Source organism: Puntigrus tetrazona, chromosome 3 (genome assembly GCF_018831695.1).
Source record: "Puntigrus tetrazona isolate hp1 chromosome 3, ASM1883169v1, whole genome shotgun sequence".
Classification (NCBI taxonomy): Eukaryota; Metazoa; Chordata; class Actinopteri; order Cypriniformes; family Cyprinidae; genus Puntigrus; species Puntigrus tetrazona.
In genome coordinates this window covers 11302768-11327818 of record NC_056701.1, presented here as the reverse complement: position 1 = coordinate 11327818, position 25051 = coordinate 11302768, and the positions used below count along the sequence as shown (strand labels likewise).

The window sequence follows — 25051 nt, the reverse complement described above, 5'->3', positions numbered from 1 at the left end:
AATTGCTGTTCAAATATGACTTCACTGGACTGTGTTTCTGCCAGTGACTGTCCTCTTGTTGAAAACAAGCTTTTATAAACGCTTAATGTGGAACTTAGCTTCTCCACATCCTACGCTGGTTTGTATTATTCCTCTTTTATATTTACAAATCCTCACTAGCAGGACATTTACACGCTTTGTAAATAAAACGAAGTCACAAGCTACAGAAATCTAATAGGCAGAGCTGTCTGGACTTCAGGTAATAATGTTAAACTTATCCACGACAGAGTGGCCCTGTCCTTCCTCCCTTTGGCTCTTTTCATCACAGGTCACGGACTGTGTGCTCTGTCTGTCACGAACCCTCAACCCTACATCAATCGAAATCATTAGCCAGGCGACCGCTTGGAAAACACAACAAACATTACGATTAAATGCTCTAAATATTAAAATATTTTTTTCTTTTTCTTAAATGGATGTTAATGTTGTCAATATTAATGAAGTGTGCGCATTTATTTCCTTAAATGCTTTTTCTGTGCTTCTGAATGTTAGATTCTTGCTCGTAGGATGTCCATCAGGAAAATGGGATCTCGGTGTAAACTCTTTACTCTTAACTCTTAAAGGGGCAGCAGAGGAACATCTGAGGGCAAAGTTCATGAAAACAAAAAGAACACCCATAACCTATTTTTTTTTTTTTGCAAACAGAAGCTGACTCACATGGTAATTTTACTACTATAAATCATAAGACTGGATTCTCAGTGTGAGGTGGAGCCCTGTCTCGAGTGTCAGGCCAATATGTGTAAGCAGACTGACTGAAACTGATCTTTGTGTGTGTGCTTAACCCTTAAACAGACAACAAAAAGTAAATTAGTAGCTCTGTTTAGAGAGATTTGCATTCACGCATTATATTGCGTTAATAATATAAAGTAAAATGTTCTTTGGGGAACCTGGAATAGTTCTTCTGTGGAGTCGCTGTGAAACCTTCCTTTTTTGGAACCTTAATAGTATCTAACATACCAAAAAAGAATTTATTGGGACTCCATGAGTAATGCTAGAAATTGAATAATTTTGTACTGATGCCACAAAAGAATCATTTTTGGTTCCCAAAAGAACATTTCAGCATTTTCAGGAGGAAACTGTAAAAAAATCTAAAGAGCGTTTTTTGACTACAAAGAACCATCCATTAATGTTCAAGATGCTTTATATGTAACCATTGAGGCCAAAAAAAAAAAAAAAAAAAAAATATATATATATATATATATATATATATATATATATATATATATATATATATTTAAGAGTGTATGTATAGGGACATATTTCAACAAAAATCTGGATGAAGCCAGCTGTCTTCTTCAGGCTTGGTAGAGCATGAGAGAAAAGGAGGTGGTAGAATGGGATGAGGAGTGAGAGAAAGGGCAGGTGGTTTTGTTAGGGGGTGCCCAATAGAACAGCGGAGGGCAGGGCTGGTCAGAGGAAAGACATGGGCGTCCAGAGAATAAATAAAGGCCTGGCGGATAGATTTGCCAGTGGTGCTGCTTTCAACTGAGGGTACTTGACTCTGACTTCACCTGTGTGCATTTTTAGCTTTTTGATAATACCAAGTCTATCTGTCTGTCTGCCAACATGCTGGTCCGGGCGATCCTGCAGACCTCACTGGTCCTGTGGCTGGTACAGAGCACCATACAAGGAGGTAAGTTAGACAAACCTTCTAAAGGGGTTGTTGTAGAGATTTTAAGGTGAGAAAGAAATGAGGAGAATTTGTGATGCAAATCATTGTAATTATGACTAAAACTAAACCATTTTAATCTAAAATGGGACAAATTATGATAAAAAAGAAACTATATAGTGGCGCTAAGGTTGTGAGGTTAATTCCAGGAGGGGCTGATCAATGTACTCCAGCCCTTGTGGGAGGCCCTTATGTTTGGTTGCTGAGAAAATTACTTTTTTATTTAAACTGGCACTTTAAAGCAGAGAAATGGGTAATATATGTCTAATAATGTGAACAGAGTGCGGCAGTACATTGATTAAATTGGAATTTATGCATGTGGAGATACAAATAAAAATCGCATCAAATAAAGAATGACTAAATCTCTTTCAACCACTTTTCCACCCTTCAACAGGGACTTTGTGAGTTGGTGAAAAACCACAAAATATAATAATTAACAAATTGAATATATTAGTTCTTAATTTTTTTTTGTCTGAGAATTCAATAAAATAAAGCTTCAGAAGACGAAATATTTCTGCTTAAACATTTTTTATTAATAGGCTGCATGTCTCACCCAATACATATCATGTATCTGAAATCAGTTGTATCGCTGAACAGAAGTGCCTAGAAAAGTTAAAAGTAGTTGAATACGTTCTGCCTCTTTTTTTATAGACTTTTTTTATTCTGCTGCTAAAATGTATGTTAGAAACTTAAAAAAAAAAAACAATCACAGTTTGTGTAAGGTTTGTAAATATTTTTAACCATGCTTTTATGTTAATGTTTGCATATGAATTCACTGTTAAATTAAACAGAAATGCAAATATTAGGTATATAACCGTTAATTCATTTTCCTTTGGTGGCTTAGAGTGGTGTTTTTCTTTATCTGGTGCCAGCTATTTATTTTCCACTTTTATTTATTTATTTGCTTTGTAGACAATCGAACGTCACCTATCGCTACTTGACAGATTTTTTTTTATTCAGTAAATCAAGCATCTTTTCAGTCATCTTGAGCGATCTTGTTATTGCGTAATCAAATGTTCAGCCAACAGTCACGGATGTACTTCAGACTGAAAGGTGTCTAGAAAACTACGTAATGAAATGCACATAGCGATTCCATGCTAAATGTCTAATGGCTGTGATAAATGGAGAAATGACACCTCAGGAAGTGAGTCATGGCTCGACCTGTCTGAGTTTGCCTGGATTTGCTCCAGCCTCCATAACTCTGACCGCAACTTAAACACTCATATTTCATGTCTGAAGATCAAAACCCAGTGCCTGAAGTGACAGCGGTGGTCAAAATCTGTCGTCCTTCTGTTAGTCCTGACTTTATAGGGCCGATACACAGCCTTACACTTTCTGGGCATCAAAGGAGACCTGTTCCAGATATGCAGTGGTTAGTGAAATGAAGGTCATACTGCTAATCTGTTACGTCGACTGACCATGGAATGCTTATTGATATCATTTCTAAGAATTCAAACTAGAGCTAATCTCACTAACCTAAAAGTATACCAAAATCTATTGAGCACCCTCTGAAGTAGCTGTTACATTAGACCTTCATGAGCCCTGCCCTTAAAAACATATGGTGTTAGTGTAGTAATATCATCAGATAATATTACGTCGGCCATTATAAGTATTTGCATTGTAAATTCTCAGAAGTGTAGTATTCAAAATATGATATTCTTTCTTTTAGGCTAAAAGCTTTTACACAGTTTTTTTTTATTTCCTTGTTTTAAAGGAGTTAGGCCACAGACCGGAGCTCTGGGAAGGTTGGCGAGTCGAGGTATTTTGCCCTTTTTCATATCTTTATATACAGTGCATCTGTGATATACTGCAGTGTGTTAGAGGTCAGAACTTTATAGAGTTTCTTCACCAGCCTGTCTTTTCTCTGTAGGTCCCGGTATTGGTGTAAAGTCTGCAGGTAAGTCTGTCTGCCCGAACCTGAGGGATGCTGCTAAATCCAGTTAGCACTCCGCTTATGTGAGTACAAAGGCTATCATATCTTTTCTTCATTTCTGTGCGGTCCTAGGTCCAGTGGCTGGTATCCTCGGAGCCCGTGGTTATGGGGCAGGCAAGCCAGGAAAGACAGGACGTAAGTGACGTTAACCTCTGATGAGATAAAAGAAATAAATATAAACAATATATAAAGATTTAAAGTTAACCTTGAACCAAACACATCAAAATACACTGACTGACTTTGAATTTCTTTTGAATTCTGTCATATCGCCCATCTCTGTTTTTTCTTTCACAAACAGCTGGCCGTTATCTTGGAGGTAAATTGATTGTTTTTTTTGTGTCATTTTGTGTAATGTGCTGCTCAAAGGTTTGGGGTCAGTAAGATATTTTCATGTTTATTTAAAAGGTCTCTTATGCTCATCAATGCTGCATTAACTTGATGCAGTTATTTTTGTATAATGTTACTACAATTTAGAATAGCTGTTTTCTATTTTACAATATTTTACAATGTAATTTATTCTTGAAATGGCAAAACTGTTTTTGTATCGTTACTTCAGTCTTACATGATGATTTGCAGGTCAACAAACATTTCTTATTATTATCAGTGTAATAGAAAGGCCAATGATTTATGATTAATATCATAAATGTCTTTCCAGTCACTTTCGATCATTTTCATGTGTACTTGCCGAATAAAAGTTCTAAAAAAAAAGAATCATACTGACCCCAAGCTATTGAATGGTAGAGTAAAATGCGTGTAAGCAGTTGCTCAGACGTGTGTGCGACAGCGATGTGTATCCGGACACGGTGTGTGTGCAGTATGTGTAATGAGCGTGATGTCTGTTAGGGGCGGCATACAGACCCACTGCGATCAGAGGAGGCCTAAAACAAGGATATGGAACATTCGGTTATGGAGGAGGTATGTCGTTCCTAAAACTATAACGGGCAGATTTCTGTTTCTACGATGGGTTTATTATTCTTGCATCCATCACCACCGTCCTGCTATTTTGGTCTTAGCTGCAAACCTTGGAACCGGCCTTGGAACCGGCCTCGGAACCGGCCTCGGAACTGGCCTCGGGGCAGCCGGTCTGGGACTCGGCACGGGTTATGGCCTAGGCAACGGGCTGGGAGCAGCCTTGGGTTATCCAGCGGGGAAGCTCGGAGGGAGAGGTGAGAGCTGCTCGTTTGCTTTCAGTTCATAGGTAGGCTGTTCTTGCAACACTTATTCTCTGTTTGATTTTGACATTTTCTAGGTTACACCGGTAATGGCTATGGAGCACAGCTAGGTGAGTGCGTGCATCACAACGACCCAAATCAATAAACATTAAATGGCACGTTCCGGTATAAAGCCATCTCTTTCCGACCTGAAGGTTGTGTAGCAGATTGGATCTGATCTAACCAATCAAAATTCGACCTTGTGCTGTGATTAAAATCTTTCACACGTAGTGATATACGCTGTCCATTTGCCATGATTAGGTGTCATATTTTTGATGAAGATTTGTGGGAGTGGAAGTTTATGTGTCTACCACGAGAGGCTTCCACTAAACATTTATTTCTTTTTTCTGTAACCTTGACATCTCTCTTGTCTTGTTGCCAGGTTATGGCGCAGGAGGATACCCCGCCGCTGCACGTGGTATGTAACCCCCCTTTAGTAAACTCTGGTACTCAATGGCAACCTCAACTGACAAAATGAATCCACTTTATTCCAGGAAACAGTTGGATCCCCCCCTATAATATTTTCTTTATTTCAGATTTCTGCAGTTTTGGGTGTTTTAGTGAAAATTTGGTCAGAATTACATAAAACTGCAAGAATTAAAATAAGTAAATATACCTGTAGTACTTAAAGGAATTAAAAGGCTATTAGATTTTAAATGCATGTTGACTGCAGTACTTCTTTGTGCCACTAGCAGGCGCTGCAGGAGGGCGCGCGTCTACAGGACAGCAAGCTATGCGTGTTTGTATTTGATTACAGTCAATTGTCTGCAGAATCATTCATATACTTCTGTCCTTTTCATGCACTTGCGTACCTAAACGTTCAAAAGCAACTTAATTTCTTTGGAAAAGGTGACACTGGTCACATGGTTTATTGTTGTGGATGAACTAGGGAGTTTTGCTGAGAATATGCGGATGTCTTGCGCAATCAGTTTGATATTGGTGGATGTGGATGTTTGCACATCGTATTTGTCATGGGTGCTGTCGATTTGGAAATGTTTTGTGTGATCTATAGTCTAAACGTTTACCTTAAGCAGACATTGTTATGACAGGTATTGCTGGATGATTTAAGCAACTGTCTTATCTTTGTTGTTTAACTGCAGTAAATTTTATGTTTGCTATAATGCGCATTATGGTTTTTTTCTGTGATATTGCACAGCAGCAGTTGTGTCTGCTGGTAAAAGTGATAGAGCCAAAGTTATATCTGCGTTGTAATGTGCATGCTCTTACAGCACGTGGAGGAGCAAAAGGGTCTAGATTTGGTGCATCAAAGCTGTGAAACTGACATTTAACAATGATTTTGTGGTCTTCAGGATATGGTGTACCAGCTGGCACACCCACAGGGCAAGGCTCAAAACCATCAAAACTGGGTAAACCCTTCAATCTCTGACCTGTTCTTGCTTTTCTTTCAGGTATAGGTTAATTCCCGTTCACAGATCATCAAAATTCATAGATATTCCTTCATGCATTTTATTAAACTGCAGAAACAGCAGAAATTAGACGTACAGAGGGAAACACACACACACACACACACACACACACACACACACACACACACACAACCAACAAATAAACCAAAATACATTTACCTGAGAAACAAAATGGCATAAAATAAGTAATGTTTTTTGCACAAATAACTATCAAAATTAATTTTATATAAACAGTGTGGTGATTTAATGCTTTAAAAAAAGAAAAAAATAGGTTAAGACAAATAAATATATACTCTTTAAATTAAGTTTATTTTTTCTTATTAGCAGTTTCCTTGTTTCAATGCACAAAGTCACTTTACATTGATCAATGTGGAAAAAAAACCCAGCACTCTGCTTCTCAAGTAAATGTATATTGATTTAATATTTTATTTGTGTATTAAAAACAGCAAAAATATTAAAGATAATGTTTTCGTTTTAATTTTTAATATTTGTGTGTATTTATTTCACAGTGTATTTATCGTTGAGTGGAAATGATTAATTTATAGTTGTGTTTTATCCTCTCAACTCTTTTGCTTGTTAACCATAATATAGGCTATTTTTGCTTGTTGGGTTTTTGTTGAGGTTTGAGTCAGTTTGGGCCTGTTTGCTGAAGGCTCAAACTAGTGGATAATCTTTATTATTAGTTTAATGTTCAATTCAGTTGTCCAACCAACAGGGAAATATTGAGAAACACCAAGTAGCTGTTTGAGTCAATAGGTCCCATACCTATTTTTGTACCTATTGAAAGAGTACTGCCCCACTGAAAGCTTTGTAGCATTGTTTTTTCTGTAGTGTAGCAAGCAGTGTAGTGCAGTTCCATTATGCACCACTTTTTTTTGTCATGTGGTGGTTGTGAACCTGCTTCTGATGTTGAGTGCCAGCTAACAGAGAGATGCTGTTGTGCATTAGATATTTGTTGTGATCTTTATCTCTGACACCTGGAATTACTATTGTGATCTGCAGCTTTGCATAGATGTTTCAGAAGTCAGAATGCATGCTGCGACTGTGGTCAAGTCAACATCCTAATAAGTGTAGTTTACAGTTATGTTGCTTTTTGTCATTCTCACCACTGAAAGCTTTGCCTGTAGCTGATGTGTCTGTATTCACAGGTGTTGGGCCTAGAAGTGGCCAGCCCGTGTCACAGGGAGAGAGGGGCAATGGTAAAGCTCAGTACCTCCATGTGTGCTTTTCATGTTTTTATTTGCAATATTTTAGCCATTTAAACTGCATGATGAGTGGCATACATGCCTATCCTGAAATGTGTTCTTTTTACTTTGCCTTTTCCTCCAGTTTATTAGCATTTGTTAGACTCTTGTTTATTGTAGTAATTGCTGTGTTGATAGTATCTTGGTGAATGTTAACTACTGTTATGGTGTTTAGGTTACAGTCGCGGAGGGGTCTCTAACGGACAGGGTGCTATAGCCAATGGTAAAACTCATCCCAGATGTATGTGGGACTTATTGCGACATATTTGAAATATTATTAGCTGTATATGCAGACTGATATAGTGGTTGTATAGAGTTGAGTGTATATCCGCTTGTTAAGTCTGAAATAATGTTTCTGTGTCCAAGCCTTTACTCGTTTAGGTTGAAAATCTCAGCAGCTGTTTATGAGCACTGTTTATTCATGACACACTGAAGTTTAACTTTTAAAATCATATTGCGTACACAACAGTCTCCAAGCTCACAGCATCCCGGATACTAATATTTAAGGATTTTTTGATAATATTACAGCACACCTTGAGTGTATAATGCTACTATTTGTCGGAGTGATTGGACATCAGAAACGGTGGCGTGAGGCGTCAGACTTACCAAGCAGATTACAGTTAGTTTACAGTTGTGTACAGTGTCCTCCAATGGCACAGGCAAGTCTAAATTTTAGGTAAGTAATGAATGTCTGTGAGATTCGTAGTAATTGTAGCTGTGGTCAATAGGTTTTCCTTCAGGACCAGGAGTGACCAATGGAATGAGAGCTCAAATTAAGGGTAAACACACTCCAACAGCTGAATTAAAACCAGCCAGAATTCAAATTCCTATCTTTGTTGCCTTAAACTACCATTCAGAAGTTTGGGGTTTTTAAGATTTTTAACACTCCACCTTATGCTTACCAAGGCGTTATTTATTTGATCAAAAATACGACAAACATAAAAATTGTTGAGTACTATTACAATTACAAACAACTGTTTTATATTCTAATATATGTTTAATGGTGTTATTTATTCCTGTGACGTCAAAGCTGAAAATTTAGCCAGTACGCATGTCACATGATCTTTCAGGAATCATTCTAATATGCTTATTTGCTGCTAAAATAACAGTTGCACCATTTAATATTTTTGTAGAAACCGTGATGTTATTTTACCTTATAATACCATTATCATCCCCATACTTTTGAACTGTAGTATAGATGTTTATAGATCAATACTATTGGTACAAGATCGTATGCATTGTGTAGGTAACTACTGTTATGATCTGTAGGCTATGGTCCAGCAGCAGATATGATTAATGGACGAGGAATTATAAACAATGGTAACATTTTGATCACCTTAGTAGCACACAAATGATCTTTTCCTATCTGCAATTAATCAGTAAAAAGTTTCCATAAATAATATGTTTATTCTTTGGAAGTAAAATAAGAGAGAAAGGCAATGCATGCAAAAAGATGTTTTAAAGCATAAGTATATACTATAACTATTTTGGACTCTGTGTTGAGATAAACCACTGTTGTAATACAATACAGGACCAGTTTTGCCCAACGGACAGGGCACCAAACCATCCAATATGGGTAAACATCTTCCATATTAAAATGTCACCGGTTTATGGCTGAATGCATGTCATAAGGTGGTGTTTTCTCCAGTCTAAAATCGGTACAGTACTCCAACCGTCACCCAATGAAATGAATATATGGCCTCAGACACATTAGGGTGTTAATAACTTTGGACTGGAAAATCCACCCCTAATCATGGACTCATTGCAGCTGCAGGTCTATGAATAAGTGCTTTTCTGTACCACAGCTGTTCAGAAAGGTTTGTGTGTGTTTGTGTGTGTGTGTGTGTGTATGGGTGCTGGACTAATGCCTCATCTATTTCTTGGGGCTGTTCTCTTTTCTTTTTATATGCTTCACCTGAGCCTTTATCTTTATATCTGCCTTTGTGCTGATGGGTGCCCAATGCATGCTGCCTTATTTCTCTCCCACAGGCCACATGTATGGACCAATCACACTGTGAATTCGCCTTGCATGATTATTCTGACCCACAGGCCCCTGAACGATCACGTTATACTGTGATGGCCATGATTTGTATTAGCAGTGGCCGTAGTTTCATAATTTGCATATTTTGTTCACAGGATATGGCCTCGGTGCTGCTGGTTATCTTGGAGCTGGTTTTACTGACGGTTATGGAGCAGGTATCTACAAATATTGTTTCTCTCTCTTAAGAGGTCCCAGTATCATTAATGCAAGCTCTAGAATATTCATATTTTGCTAAAGCTGTCTTATTTCTTTATTGCTGATTCAGGTCTAGGGGCAGGTGGATATCCACAGGGAGTGCGAGCAGGAAAGCAGATTGGTAAATGATGTCTATTTTATTCATTATATGGAGGACACAGGGCTAGTTGTCACAAAAGGCTGCACATAAGCAACTGGAAGTTTTGAATTAAAGGGTGAGCAATTCTGTTCACTTTTCTATAGCTGCTGAATAAACACCACATCACGTTTGTATTGTGGGAAGTCGCCACGTAGACCTGCCCTGTAAAATAGCTACTGGAGTGAAAACTGTGACTGTTCAAAAACTACTTCAAGCCTTTTCTCCTCTTTATATATTTAAAATATTGTTTTTTCCTTTTACTAATGATTATTTTATCCTTGTCTCTGTTAGTACCCAAGTGAAACCTTTTATAATATCATAACATTGTTGCAGCACGATGCATTAAGCGCAAGCGTGGTCAGATCAGCAGCCTGCTGCTTCAGCACAAAGCCCAGAGCTGCTCTAGAGGCAAAGTGCTCCTCTAAGACCTCTGCATTTGTACTTGCGTACCTAAACGTTCAAAAGCAACTTAATTTATTTGCAAAAAGGTGACACTGGTCACATGGTTTATTGTTGTGGATGAACTAGGGAGTTTTGTGTTTCTTGCACAAACGTGTGCGTGCCAGTTTGTGCAAGAAACACCCAAAATTTCACACTCTGTTATGCACATTTTTTTCCGAGTCAGTGGTTGACTGAATGTGAAACGCAACGGTGCTTCCTGTGTTACTTTTACACCTTGTGCAGTGTTGAGTTTAACATTGTCTTCTCGGCAGGCTACAGCAATGGATATGGCAGTGAGGTTTATGGTACAGCAGACGGTTATGGAGCGGGTGAGTCTTAATGGGATGCCTACGATGGAGCATGTCCCAATGTCACAATAAGACAGAAGCATTATAATTGAGTGACAATTATAATTATGTTACAGGACCTGCCTACCCATCAGTGTTAGCTGATAATGTTGGCCTAAACGGTATTGCTGGTAAGACTGAAAGTTATGACCGCATTCACACTAAAGAGATAAGAATAATGTCAGCCCAGTGTTTAATTCACACTGTTCTGTGAATATACACAATATTATTTTGTTCAAGATTGTAGAATATAAGCTCTTCCACCTAATCGGGGTGAAGTGTCTGAACTACATTAATAATCTGAGCAAGACTGGCTCCTAGAATACTATTAATGGAAATAGTTAAACCGAGTGTTTTGCATACATTAAGTAGAAACAGCATGCTCTGCATGAATCACAGAGGTCAGTGTCTGCTCTTTCAGGACTTGGAGCTGGAGGCCTTGGAGGTCCAGGGCTGGTGGTGAACCCCGGCTTGGGTGCTGATGCCAAGTCTAGAAAATATGGTAAGAAAAGTCACCTGAAGTCACCTGAAATTTAATTAAATTTGCTAAATACACAACCGTTCAAACAGGATGTGTGGACCCTTTTATTTTCTCATAAAGGCTGCATTTATTTGATCAAAAATACAGCAAATGCATTGTTTTGAAAAATAAATACAATTGAATTTAAAGTATTTTAAAAATGTCTTCTAAGGACAAAACTTAATTTTCTTCATGTTTTTACACGATCTTTCAGAAATTGTTTTAATACGCTGAGAAACATTTCTTATTTTTATCTATGTTGGAAAAAATGTTTTTTGAATTTTGTTGAAACCCTTATCCTTTTTTTCTAGGATTTTTTTGAGAATTAGAATATTAGCATAATGTTATAATAGAACAAGCAAACCACATTAATTGCTTCATAATAATGTAAGTGTAATTATGGTCACTTTTGATCAATTTAGTGCATTCTTACTGGCAGATTTTCATTTTCCTACTTCACCTGCTTTGACAAATGTGGCCAAACATTATTATTGTCGAGTCATGCTAATGTCTCTTCTTCTTTGCCTTAGTGGCTGTGGTTTCTTGATCATATAATACCTCTGGTTTAATTTGTCTAAAGGGGTGGGTGGAGTTCTTGGAGCTGCCGGATCCTTGCCTTACGGTGGCCAGCCTGTGGTCTCAGCTGGACTTGGCCCTCAAGGCAAGGCTGGTGGTTATGGTGGAGCTACATATGGAGGAATACCAACCCTTGGGCCAGACACTTCTTTGGGTACGTGCATTGCACATGTTTGTTATTCAAATGCAACATGCAAATCTCAGTTTTCCGGCAGTCCTGATGCTTTGCCTGAGGATTTGATTCGAACAAGAAAGTACCCTGTGAGAAAAAGAACGAATATTTAAACAAGAGAATAAAGAGTATTAATAAACCAAACATGGCTATAAAGGTCAGATAACTATTATAAGAAAGAAAGTAAAGATGGTCTGTCTCCTATCAGGTGGTACAGGTGGAGCAATGGAGCCTTTAGCAGGTAATATTGTGGAGTTTTTGGGAAATATATTTCAAGTCATTTTTTCTGATAACAAAATGTTACTGCCACAGGCGGAGCTTTAGGACAGATTCCTTACAGTGCACCGGTCATTGCAGCTGGGCTTGATGGTAAGTTAAGAAAAAGAAAAACAGAACAAAATGTGTGGTCTGATTGTGACACAGGTGTAAATATGTTTGCCTGCAGTTGATGCTGGTTATCCTTTTGGTGCTGAGCAGCTCAGTCTGGGAGCTGATGCTACAAAGACAGCTGCCAAATACGGTGAGAATATGAGCAGATTTGTTTTATTCTTATACAACTAATACACTATCTATTTAATACACTTCCATAAAAAGGTGGGGTTAATAAGATGTTTTTTGTTTTGAAAGATACTCACTGCCATACTTTTAATCTGCAAGGATGCATTAAATCGATAAAAAGTCATAGTAAAGGCATTTGTTATGTTTTATTTATTTTATTGTAAATGTAAATGTAAATGTTATTCTGTTTCTATTTTTAAAAAAATGCCAGTACTAGAAATGTCACACTTGTCAAGTATGCATCACAATTTCCACAATGATATTAAGAAGCTTATAGTTATAAGAATGCAACTTGAGCATCAAATCAGCATATTCATGATTTCTGAATAATCATGTGACACTGAAGACTGCTGAAAATCACAGGATTTTGAAGTTTTAAATTGCAATGCAATGTTGTTTCACAATATTATAGTTTTGTTGCTGTATTTTTCATCAAGTAAATGTAAGGAGAGTAAAGAGACTGCTCTCAAAAATATGACCCCAAAGGTTCTCACTTTGTGAATGCATTAAATATCTAATATCAACTGATTAAATCATTTTTAATATTGACTGATACCTGGTACGGATGCATCATGCATGGCAAATGGCCACTGGTGTTCGTTCTCATCTTTATCATTTCTCCACTAACATGCTAAAACCTTTCAGTCATCATTGGCAAAGGGCCTAAATGCTGTTGAGTAATAACCAGTGTGTTGACTGATCATTTCTAGGCACAGGCTACGCAGCTGCACTAAGTACTGGTGGTCAGGGGCCCTATGGTGGTGAGTAAATCAGTGACATGAGTATGACATCTGTTAGGGTGTAATGTGTTTAGCTTCACTTTTAATACTTCACTTTTTTTTCACAGGACAGAAGGATGGAAGCAAGCTTAGTGGCATTTATGGGAACGGGTACAAAGGTAGATGACATATTAGAAGATCTTTAATTTTTAACCCAGCATATTGTCTCTTTACCTTTCTCATCCATCTCTTCTCATCTTCCTTTTCTGTCTAGGCTGATTTCCAATGCATCATCAGTGTTTTTTGGCCCCTTTATGCCTAGTGTTCCTCAGCGTTGTGCAGTTTTGTGACATGTTTTTGTCTGCCATATTGTTTTAGTGTTAGTTTTGTGCCCACTTGTGTGGGCATGTTTGTTTTGTGTGTCGGTGTGGTTTTAATGTTCATTCTTCTGTTCTTTAACGTTTGTGAATGTTCCCCCAGTTTTGTCCAGTGGAGTGTTTCATGTCCCTTGTGTGTCTCTGTATCTAACTAAACATGCTAAGCACATGATTGGCTGTTATTTTAATTCTTATGAAACACTAAATATTCCACCTCCTAATCTGACTCCTTAGTGTTTGTTTGACAACTATATGATCAATGAAGGGGGGGGGTGACTGCCTAGTCTTGCTCAGTCTTGATGGCAATTAAGGTGTTTAATCATGCACTATTAGCATCAAAACGGGCTAAAAGATGGGTTTGAATTTTGTTGTGAGTTCATGTTTTTAAAACGAAACATTACATAATGGTTTAAAGCGAATGCTAACAAAATGACATAAGTCATAATCGGCTGTCATGTGAGTATACGTACTGCTCTCAATTCTCATCAGTTTACAGGAAAACCACATAAAGAGCATCCTGTATCATGCTCATGCGACAACATTTAGGAGGAAACAAGTCAGAGCCATCGTTGAAGGGACAGTTAACCCCCCCAAAAAAAAAAATTCTGTTATGATTTGCTCATTTACTCATGTGTCAAAGACTTTCTTTCTCATAATGTCTTAAGTTCTGTACAATAAAAGTCAGTGTTGTTTTGGACACCATTTACTTTATGGTCAAAAATTGTTTGAACATATCTTTGTGGGTTCCTAAAGAAGAAAGAAAGGACATAACATGAATGTAAGAAAATAATGATTAGATTTGTCAGAAAATATAAAACAAACGCAAAAACAAATACTCCAAACAGACCATTTAAAGTGTTTATTAAAACAAAACATTACATTTTTTGTTTTAGATTATTTTCACATGCAATAAAATGCTGTCCTAGTGACTCTACTTGTGAATAAATGAAAATTGTTTTGAATAATGCAAAGTGTAGACTGAAGGAGCATAACATAGTACAGTGCATATTTTGTGTTTTTGGAAAATTGCCAGTGCAAGCATAGAAATCCTGCAATAAAGATAATAAAAGATAATAAATATGTATTGCGCATTGTCTCTAAAGTTGAGAAATATTAAAGATTTATATTAAATATGTCTGATAGTGATTAATACAACAGCTGAGGTTATATTTCGAATAGTTGCATAAACAGATTCAGAGCCGAAAGTGATTACAGAATAGTTTCAGCAGTGTAATTTGTCTTTGGATATACGTAAAGTCTGTCCAGAAGAACTCCCTTGCGCATCAGTATGTCTGCTGGCACAGGTCGTGCATTACGTGATGCGTATACCTTCTCCAGGTGAAAGTTCATGGGGGAACCAACATATTTTGTGCAGTAGGGGCCTGACAAACTCGGAGCGCATGTCACTTCTGTTTTGTAGAACAGCAGACCATGATTTAAATTGCAGAAATTCTCTTTGTGACCTGAATTTATGGGTACTTCACAGGTTCCCAGCAAATCGTCGTCCCATTTACTATCTTCATCCCACACCTCCAGTTTAATCTTGTCGTTCTCCGCCAGGACGACATCACCCAAATCAAAGGTTCTCCCCCAGTAGGGTGAGTTGTTATTTGTGATCATATCAGTGCTTCCACGCAGAATATTATGTTTGTCGAACACTTTAACGTACCCATCTGTCGCTGTGGTTTGGTCACCCCATAGGTTTTGAGCCCTCACGATTGTGACCTTTACCCGTGAAAGTCCACTCTTTGTTGGGCAGCAGTTTGGTGTGATCCCAGGATTGTTGTGACAAGTGCAGACACACGGGTTGTTTTGGTTGGTTTTGATGCCATCTTTGCAAGAGTCGGTGCAGTTTCTCCAGAGGGACTTCTCCAGGATGTAGTCATGGATGGCTTGGCGCAAGTGTTTACGTGCTGGGTCTTTGGTGGGAATCAGCTCGTGCAGGGACTCCAGAGAGTAAGAAATCATGTCTGGGTTTTGTGGTAGGGACTCCATCCATTCTTTGTAAGCTGATGGGTCTTTTCCTCCTGAGAAAAGGAGCTCAGGCTCTGTAGTGTGACCTCCAGTCACCTCGGTCAGCCTTTGAATTAAAAACCAGTTGATTAGGAATACACTGATAAACTGATTTCATTCTCATGATTTTGTCGTGTTTTCCAGTACAGACATCTAACTGTTATTACATGAAGAGAGATTTATTTTAGTTAAATTCCGAAACTGACTTGAAGCAGAACCGACGGCACAGATCGCTGTGTGACATCTATAGAGAGAAGACGCTCATTATGCTTTGAATCGCTCTCGCGTTACTTTGAAGTCAAACACTGATCTTTCTGCTCAGTGCCTTCAAGTCAAACACACACTAGAGTGCATAAGCATCAGTGGTTCGTCAGTTCAACCATGAGTTACTGTCATTACCGTTAGATACTACAGCCTACAGTTTGCTGCCTTCGTCATGTCACCTGGATGCTATCATTTACAAAACAACTGAGCTTGGTCTCCTTTAAAAATCCTGTCCTTCTCCTTCTCCTTTAAATCAAGCTGCTTGAGGAAGACAGCTTTGCACGTCCACTGCGTTTGAGAACAGGACGGCTCATTTTTGAGATTTTGATACCTTATTTTATTTACTTTTTTGGATTCAAATTTAGCTAGATGGTTAATAACGCGTTTTGTCTGTGGTGTGACAAACCCAGAACACGCATTTAATATTGACTTTACACTAATTTTAAGTAAATGTTCCTTATGCCATTTTTTACAATGTTGGCTGAGATAAATGACTAAGATAAAAACAATATTCTAGAGATACAAAAAAATACAAAATATAAAAAAATGTAAAAATACTAATTAAAATTATTAGTTTTAAATTAAGTTAGGCACTACAACAGTACATTATGAAATAGGGATCTAAAATCATAGATTTGCTAAAGATTACATATAGCAGTGTTATTCATTAATGTTTTCACTTTAAGTGAGCATTAGATGATGACAGAGCTAATCTATATGCAAAAAAACAAGGGATGTCCAAGACAGTATTTATATGATGAGCTAAAAATGATGATACACATGATAATTTAAACCTACCTGTCATTAAAGCGGCTGGAGAAGCTGTTTTTGCTCTCAGTTTTTTCCTTGTCTTCGTTACAGTGCTTACTTTCTGCTTTCATATCTACTTTGCCAAGAATGCTGGCACTGGCCTCCACGTCCAAGCATGTCTTCACTTCATCTGCACTTAAGCCCTGCAGAGCGACCTCGCACTGTCTGATACTGGTCACAGAGTGAACAGTTCCACCAAGAGTTACCTGGCAAAACAAAATGAGTTGGTTTGCAGTGTATTGTGTTGTTGAAGCACTTTGTCAAGAAGAATAGTGTCAGTAATATATAATGACAAGATTAAACACTCAAGTTTCTCCTAAAACGGTCCTTTGTAATCCATACATGTGGAGTAAACTGAAAACCAGAATTACCTTGGTGATGTAATGGGTTCCGTAGGTGTTAATGAACTTGTAAAAACGCTTTTTGAAATCAAGATTGTATGTCTTGGGAAGTTCCTTCACAGAGCGTTTGAACTCGGCATGGAGAACAGGCCTGCTGGAGACCCTGTAGCTGTAGGTAGACAGAAATGTTAGAAGAGCGAAGAGAGCAAGAAGTATTCATTGCTCAAAAAAGGCATAAATCAATGGAAGCTGGTATGTCGCACCTGTAAAAAGAACAAGAAATACTTTGACTGGCAAAATTGTACTTGTCTCTTTTGGTCTTCTCCATCGAGTACTCTGCGAGCTTTGAGTTAGTTCCAGCCAGAATGAATGAGCCTCTATTTTCTTTAACATTTATGTCCAAATTTGCACCCCAGTTGTTCTCAATGGAGGAGCCGCTGGAGCTGACCAGTTCTTCACTGGACTCATACAGGGAACTCGATAATTGAACGCTGCACTTTTTATTTGATCTCCAATCTACTACAGATGTAGGAAGCTTTTGATTCGCTCCATCCATGTAGGGGTTCTTGCAAAGAGTGCATGATTTATCCTTTCGCCTCCAGACTTCTGTGTTAATGACAAAGGCTCCTTTGCGCTGCATCTTTGTCACATCGTATCCTTCTCCGGCCAGGTTGGACCCGGGGGCGAAGCTTGCTTCTGCACATTCATTCGGTTTACCTTTAGTGCATGACTGCACAACGGGCAGAAAGAGGTAAATAACAAGCCAGGACCACATTCCTGGAAAATGGATGGAGATAAGGTGTACGGATGCTCTTCTTTCCTATTTAAAAACAGGACAATTATGTGTTTGTGAGAGTTTGTTTTATTTATATTTTTATTCGTCTTTCTTTGAAATAAGTATGGAATTTCACAGTCAGTGGTGAGTAAAAAAAAATTGAAGGACATTACAAAAATTTCTCTCAAACCTTCACACTCAAAACTATTGTAAATAAAATAAAATAAACAACTTTCTCTCTTTAAAATTAATTTAACAAAAATAATAAAAGCACATATCTTATGTAATACTTTTAAAGTCTAGTCTCTAAAACATGACGGATTTTTAAATATTAACAGGATTCAAAACAGGATGGAGGACTTGTTCTAATAACGTTTTGTTCATGAAATGAGTAAACTTCTTGATGGTGAAAATAGTGACCGGTGGGATAACAGTAAACTTAGTTATAAATCCAATTACAGTTCTTAGTGAAAATTACACTGAAATGGTGCAATGGTGCAATATTTCACTAAATGAAAAGTCCAATGTTACAAATAAGCACTAAAATAAAACTAAAATTGATGTGTGTTACAAAAGAAAGTACAAATTTTGAATGATGAAGGCTGTATTTTTTGTCTTTTATTTCAGTATTCTATTGTGTATAACGGTTTTCTATGCGTAATATAACCCTAGAATGTGGTCAGCTGTTTTTGCAGCGGTTGCACCATAATATATAACAATTTTATATTGAGTGTTAGTTCAGTATACACATGATCCCGCTGTTCACAATTGTGACCGACCATAAAACAAATTTTTTCCACGCACTTTTCCAAAAAATAAATAAATAAATAAAATTATTGATTATTTCAAAGTGTTACTAATTACATCATTTGGATATTCTTACGTCTGGGAAAAATGGGCTTAAACGGGTTAATGCCTTACTTTTATACTCTGGTCTCTAAAATATAACTAATTTAGAAATATTAACAGGGCTGTCATAACAGGATGCATGCCTTGTGCTACAGGGTTTTTTTTAATAACAGCATGCTGTGCGTGAACATGATGGAAAGAGCATTATTATATTGTATATTAGTCAGGATTATGACAATTTAGTAAATTTTGCCTGCAGGAATCATAAGGAATATTATTAAAAAGAACAAATATCTGTTGCTTATTTATTTTGTATTACATCACAGACACAACAAACTTAAACATAGAGAATAGAAAGCACTATTTTCTTTAAAAAGGGATGTAAAATTCTCTTCTTACCTTAAACTACTCTGTTTTGTGTAGCAGGCATGGGTTAGTGATGTGTATAAGGCTAGGTGTAGGAAATAAATGCTAGCTTGTGGGTGGGCTTTACCGTTATTTGCTACCAATAAAAAACACACTCATCCGTTGTGGGCTGTGTAAGGGTACGCTTTTCATTTCGGAGGAATTGAATGTGGTCTCAAATAGCCACTATAGCACTGAGTATATAATCTGAAGTGAAGCAGGGTCTAGATGACAAGTCAATGGAACATGTGAGCATACATGTACACGTTGACCTGTGTGTTGTTAAAATGCTGTATGCTGAGCCAGACCGTAGGACTAAACTTGTCAAAACAGAACTTGTGTGCTGCTGTTAGTCACATAGTTCCTCTTGTGGTGTTAAACCTCCTACACACTTTTCACAGTTCACCAACCTAACAACCAAAAATGACATGAATCACTTAGACAAATCACTTAAACTGCTGTTTTCATCATTGTTTTATTAACCACAATAATCTGCATGCAAGTAAGCGCAAAGCATACTGAGAGAATATAACAAACACCCACAGATCGTGTCAAAGATCTGAATAGATAAAAGTAAATCAAAAGCTCATTTAGTACTAATAAAATGTTAGGGATGTCATGCATTTTTTACCCTCGTGTTGCATCCAATCCCCTAAGTCCATCTTCAGAACACAACTTAAGGTTTTGTGATGAAATCCAAGAGCTTTCCCAACCTGGATAGACAGAAATGCAACTCACACGCTCAAGGCCCAGAAATGTAAAGACATTGTTAAAATAGTCCTTTGTAATGTTACGAAGCTACAAGTTTTTGTGCACCAAAATTATTATCATTTTTTTAATAAATCATACTTCCAGTCATCGTAAAAATATTATGGTCAGATTCGATTTCCTGCATTTTCACATCCGCAGTAAGAATTTATTAGAAAAGGATGATTCAGTGTGCAAGGACCTTAACAAAATGAAAAAGATCTTACAGGTTTGGTACGATTTGGGCAAAGCATTTTTTTATGTTCTATTTTTAGAACTTGTTTATTTTTAGTTTTTGTTTATTATTATATTGTGCTAAGATGATAAGCATTCACAAGGTCTGCATTTTGCTTTTAGCATCCCTTTTTTGACTAAACATCAATCGGCGCTCATCTAAAAGCACCCCCATTTTCACCAGCTCATCTTTCGGGATGGGGCCGGCGTGTCGGGACACGTATACCTTCTCTAGATGGGAGGCCATCGGAGAGCCCACGTAATCTGTGCAAAAGGAGCCAGATAAACTCGGAGCGCAAGTTACAGCCGTCTTGTAGTACAGCAAACCATGGTTAAGTCGACAGAAGTCTTCTTTTACACCGGCTTTCAGTTGTACGTTGCACGCCCCCAAGAGGTTATCATCCCACTTGTTGTCCCTGTCCCACACTTCTAGCTTAAGCCCCCCAAACTGAGAGAGAATGAAACCACCGAGATCAAACTTCCAGTTCCAGACTGGTGAGTTTTGGTTCCAAATCACTGGTGTTTCCCCTTAAAAGACCTTATGATTTCTCAAGACCTTGACATACCCATCGGTCTGTGTGATGTAATCTCCCCACAGACCTGTCGCCTTCATCACAGTTACACTAATTTGAGCGAGTCCGAGCTGTGCAGGGCAGCAGTTTGATTTTAGTAAAGGGTTGTTATGACAGCTGCAGACACAGGGCTCTTTAGGGTTAGTTGCGATACCGGCCTTGCAAGGTGTAGAGCAGTTCTTCCAGAGGGCCCTCTGCAGTATGTAGTCACGGGTGGCTCGGCGTAACTGCTCACGTTTTGGGTTCTTGACCGGCAGCAGCATATGGAGGGGCTTCAGCGAATAGGAAATCACGTCTGGTTTTTCTGGGACCGAGGAGAGCCACTGATTGTAAGCACCAGGGTCATTGCGGGATGAGAAGAAAAGCGCTGAGTCTTGAGAGTGACCACCTGTGATTTCAGTTAACCTTGAAAAAAAAGAAAAGAAAAGATAGCTTGAACCCCTCCCCGAATAATACTGATTATGATGATAATAACATACACTTGTTGTATTTTTGTCTTATTATTAATTTTAGAGTCAAAACGCAAACCTGTCAGTAAAACTGTTAGCAAAACTGTGCGTGTTCAGTTTTTTGTCTTTGCTCTGTTTACAGTGACGGACCGCAGTGTCTATGCTGATACTCTTAACACTTGCAGATGCCTCAACATCCAGACATGTTTTGATCTCATCCACACTTAAGTCCTGTAGAGTAGCCATGCATTGTTTGATGCTGGTCACAGATTGCACTGTTCCACCGAGTTTCACCTAAAGAACAGATCACAAGGAACTGTTACATGTTTGCGACACACTGGGAGAACCAGCACACATTGACATTGATATACTTTGGCTTACCTGGAAAATATAATGTGTGCCAAAATGTTCAATAAGTGAAAAGTAGCTTTCTTTTGTTTGCTTGTCGTACGTCCCTGGAAGATTTGTGAGCTCATGGCTTAGCTCGTGATGTAGAGGAGCACGGCTGCTAATGCTGTATCTGAAAATAGCAGTTTATAGAGCTGCACATTAAAACCCATATATCCTAATATTCATATCACAGCAGTTAACTAAAATATGTTAAGTCTTACCCGTAGTATCCGCAGGATATAGACTGCTTGATGAAGCTGAACTTGTCCTTTTTGGTCTTGGTCATTGAATACTCAGCTAGCTTCGAGTTCGTTCCAGCAAACATCAGGGACATCTTTTTTAATATGTCGCCTAATCCCAGATCGCCTTTCCAGTTGTTCTCAATGGAGGAGGTGCTGGAACTGACCAGAGACTCGCTGGACTCATAAACAGAGCTGGATAATGATCTTTTGCAGTTTTGGGTGGCCCTCCAGTAAAGCACAGACGTTGGGAGCTTCTGCTTTTTGTTCTGCATGAACGGGTTTTTACACAGGTTGCACGTTTTGTTCTTGAACTCCCACTCACGCATGTCAATGACAAAAGACCCCAGGCGTTTCATCTTAGTTATGTCGAAACCCTCTCCAGCCAAGTCAGATCCTGGCACAAAATTTGCATCTTTACACTCTGCTTCTTTTCCCAGAAAGCATGCCGGGCTGGTTGGAGGAGGAAGGTACAGAAGAAGCCCAGACAACAGCATAACTAGAGGAATCATTTTGAGATTCGGAGTTTTCCTGCTGTGATAAATATTATTGATACGGTTAATAGCTTATTAATAGCTATAATAATACCTATAATAAATATCTTAATATAGGTATTATTATCAGTCAATAAACTATGATTCACAATTAAATGAATGAGTTTAAGCTCTTATTCACTCACCTGCAAGACATTTAGATTAATAATCTGAGAGCGCCCCAACACAGATTGAGAAGTACTGGTTCTGAGCTTGTATTTATGTACTACATGTGTCTCACCGGTGCAAGGGTCAGGTTCAAGAGCTTTCACACTGACACATCATGTGTGAAAAAATAAAAGGAAGGAATGCATGTGAAAAGCTGTTGCTTGACATCAAGAGCTGTGGTTTTAACTACAAAACCACAAAAAAATAAGGCTTTGTCTTTAATGCCTATACCAAAATTTGAAAAAATAAAAAATAAAAAAAGTTGATGAGAAATAATAATCTTCAAAACAGAAATGGAGACATTCACTAGTTATATATAAAATTAACAACCTGAAAAGCAAGCTTTTGGAAAAAAAAAACCTTTTGTGACACGTAAATCAGGCCTTTTAGGATGGAGGTTTTATTTATTTAGCATGAGTGTACTGCTGATTCAGATCTATACATAATGTAAACAGTGTGTTGATACATGCATAATGGATGTTTTTATGCTAAAATTAATGTATAAGGCTATCTGTATATCTTAAGGCCGTGCAACTTCACTTAAGTTGTTTGTTTTTTATTTTTAAAACCTTTTTGAATATTATTCACCAGTTTCTAGCACACTATTGTTCACTAGTTTGATTTAAATGAAGTGTTGAAATGCAATGACTTGTTTGCAGATTTAACGAAAAGAGGTCACAGAACCAGATGCAGGCAAAGCTCTCATCATGACTGTGGTCTGCATGGTTTGGGCATCATGACTCATAAAAAAAACTAATTTTGAGACAGCGGTTGGAATTTTTAATTCACACATGTGGTGTATGTGTTATGTTGTACTACATAGTCACAAGAATGATAAAGAAAGATAAAGAAATTCAACCTGCATACAAGACAGTCATCGTTGAAAAGTTAGTGTATTTCAATTGCTTTATTAATATAACTGATTATATCTTTTTATTACTTTTGTAAATAATTTAACTGCAATTCATTCAGCACATCCAGTGCAAGAATACTTTGACTTTTTCATTTTACTTGTTATTTGCATTTACATTACTTTTTTTGTTTTAGAAAATAAGCTTGATTGCTCTCCTCACAAATGATCTCCATTGTTTTTGTTGCATTTTCTGTGCCTTGTCTTAAACTTTTATGTCACTTCCTGTATTCTGTGGTGATTGTATCAGTTTGTATCTTATATTGTTCAGCTTTTTAGTCTCCTGTATATATACAGCCCTGTCTTTAGCTCTTTGTGAGTTGCTGAATGCAATGGGTGTGTTTGCCTGACATTCTGTGCTTTGTTCCCTGTGGTTATCGGCCTTTTTATTTGTTCCATGAAATATCTGCACATAGATCCTTGCCTCTGTCTGTTTTTCCAAGCTTCTCCACAACATTACTGTTTTTCACTGTAATGTCTCTTTGGCTAGTGTATCTTTGAGCCTATATTTAATACATAAGTACTGTTAAAATGAGATACTCTATTACTTCCCTCAAGTTGTTTTGGAATTGTTGACTTTTAGTGGAGTAATTTTCACTGTATGGTATCTGTACTTTTCAGTTAGGTACTCTACTCCTCCGGTAGTCGAAGCATTTGGGTAAAGAATTAATCAAATCTGTGCACAGTATATTTCAGTGTAACCCCCTTTGTAACTGCTAACATTTTCAAAAGTATTTTTTTAGAAGTTTATTAGAGTTAACTGTAATGGAAGTACGTAATTTAATGATAAAATATATTTATTTTAAAATTAAATTACTTAATTCCGATGCATATTACTCCCCAACACTGATTATCGTATATGCTGTTACAAGGTACTACAATAAATGTGCAAGGAAACAAAAATTTGTTTCAAAAACAAAAAAAAGCTTTTTACAAAACAACTTAAGGCATATAAACAGCTTTATGTTACTAAATCTTTCATCCAGTGAAACAGATTTAGCTTGTGCAAAAATATATTTCCATTTATACAAAGATCGAATAGTAAAATAGCCTATTTGCACCACAAATAATCATTACTTTGTATCATTGATTGTCATCTGCCAGCATCTCTTTAAAGCTGACCTGCTTCAGTTTAAGACAGGGGTCTGCAGAGCCACGCACTTGTAATTATTGGCTTTACGTTTTATTTATGGCAAGTCCAGCTCAGTTCTGCGAATCGGTTTTCTGAACCGTTTGTTCCAAAGAACCGGTTAAAATAAGCAATTAGCATATTTTACGGCATCGTCGTGTAGTTTGGCAACCAGGCGATTTATAATATTTAATAAAGCCATAGGTAGGTGTAGATTGTGTTCGTTGGACTTCGTGTTTAGTTAATGTTGTTATATATTTAATGTGTCCCAAATAAGCTCTAGCCATGATCAGCGCTTTAAACTAAACTGTAATATTATTGCATTAGTAATATTGCAATAAACTATAGCAACCCTACTAAAATTCATTTAAACATCTAGCCTGAATTTAGTAAACTGCCATAGGCCCGTAAGTTGTAGCTAAACGTCTAGTGGCCCACGTCGTAACATTTTTTTTATTCAGTTACAGTAATTTTTCACTATAATTTGCTCATATATCATTGCGAATCAGAAAGAGTCGATTCTCAGTAAGGTTCAGTTGGACTGATCTAGTTCGACTCGCAAGCGAATCATTCAGTTCGATTTACAAACGAATCGCTCAAACTCGGTTTTGTTCAACA

At 37.5% G+C, this 25051-nt stretch overlaps 3 protein-coding genes across 3 annotated transcripts; 1 reads left to right on the top strand and 2 right to left on the bottom strand.

Moving 5' to 3' along the window:
* Positions 1 to 1457: 1457 nt before the first annotated feature.
* LOC122341295 (fibroin heavy chain) lies at positions 1458 to 14311 on the top strand. The gene is made up of 26 exons (XM_043234665.1): positions 1458 to 1669; positions 3420 to 3464; positions 3576 to 3602; positions 3711 to 3773; positions 3937 to 3954; positions 4482 to 4553; positions 4652 to 4804; positions 4888 to 4920; positions 5232 to 5267; positions 6160 to 6216; positions 7425 to 7475; positions 7696 to 7761; positions 8790 to 8840; positions 9052 to 9096; positions 9657 to 9716; positions 9827 to 9877; positions 10609 to 10665; positions 10761 to 10814; positions 11105 to 11185; positions 11784 to 11933; positions 12160 to 12192; positions 12264 to 12320; positions 12397 to 12471; positions 13220 to 13270; positions 13357 to 13407; positions 13503 to 14311. The coding sequence occupies exons 1-26, from the start codon at positions 1603 to 1605 to the stop codon at positions 13505 to 13507; spliced, it is 1509 nt and encodes a 502-aa protein (XP_043090600.1). The 5' UTR covers positions 1458 to 1602; the 3' UTR covers positions 13508 to 14311.
* Positions 14312 to 14449: 138 nt separating this feature from the next.
* On the bottom strand, positions 14450 to 19137 carry prf1.1 (perforin 1.1). Its single transcript, XM_043235879.1, has 5 exons — positions 19057 to 19137; positions 17297 to 17853; positions 17064 to 17202; positions 16681 to 16898; positions 14450 to 15685 (listed from the first exon to the last, which is right to left on the bottom strand). Exons 2-5 carry the CDS (start codon positions 17806 to 17808, stop codon positions 14815 to 14817), a joined length of 1740 nt encoding a protein of 579 aa, XP_043091814.1. The 5' UTR covers positions 17809 to 17853; positions 19057 to 19137; the 3' UTR covers positions 14450 to 14814.
* A 124-nt stretch (positions 19138 to 19261) lies between these two features.
* Positions 19262 to 22494, bottom strand: prf1.9 (perforin 1.9). Its single transcript, XM_043235878.1, is given in 5 exon segments — positions 19262 to 21020; positions 21144 to 21358; positions 21446 to 21584; positions 21676 to 22227; positions 22373 to 22494. Coding segments are annotated over 5 exon segments (1797 nt in total). The 5' UTR covers positions 22384 to 22494; the 3' UTR covers positions 19262 to 20140.
* Between the last annotated feature and the right edge of the window lie 2557 nt (positions 22495 to 25051).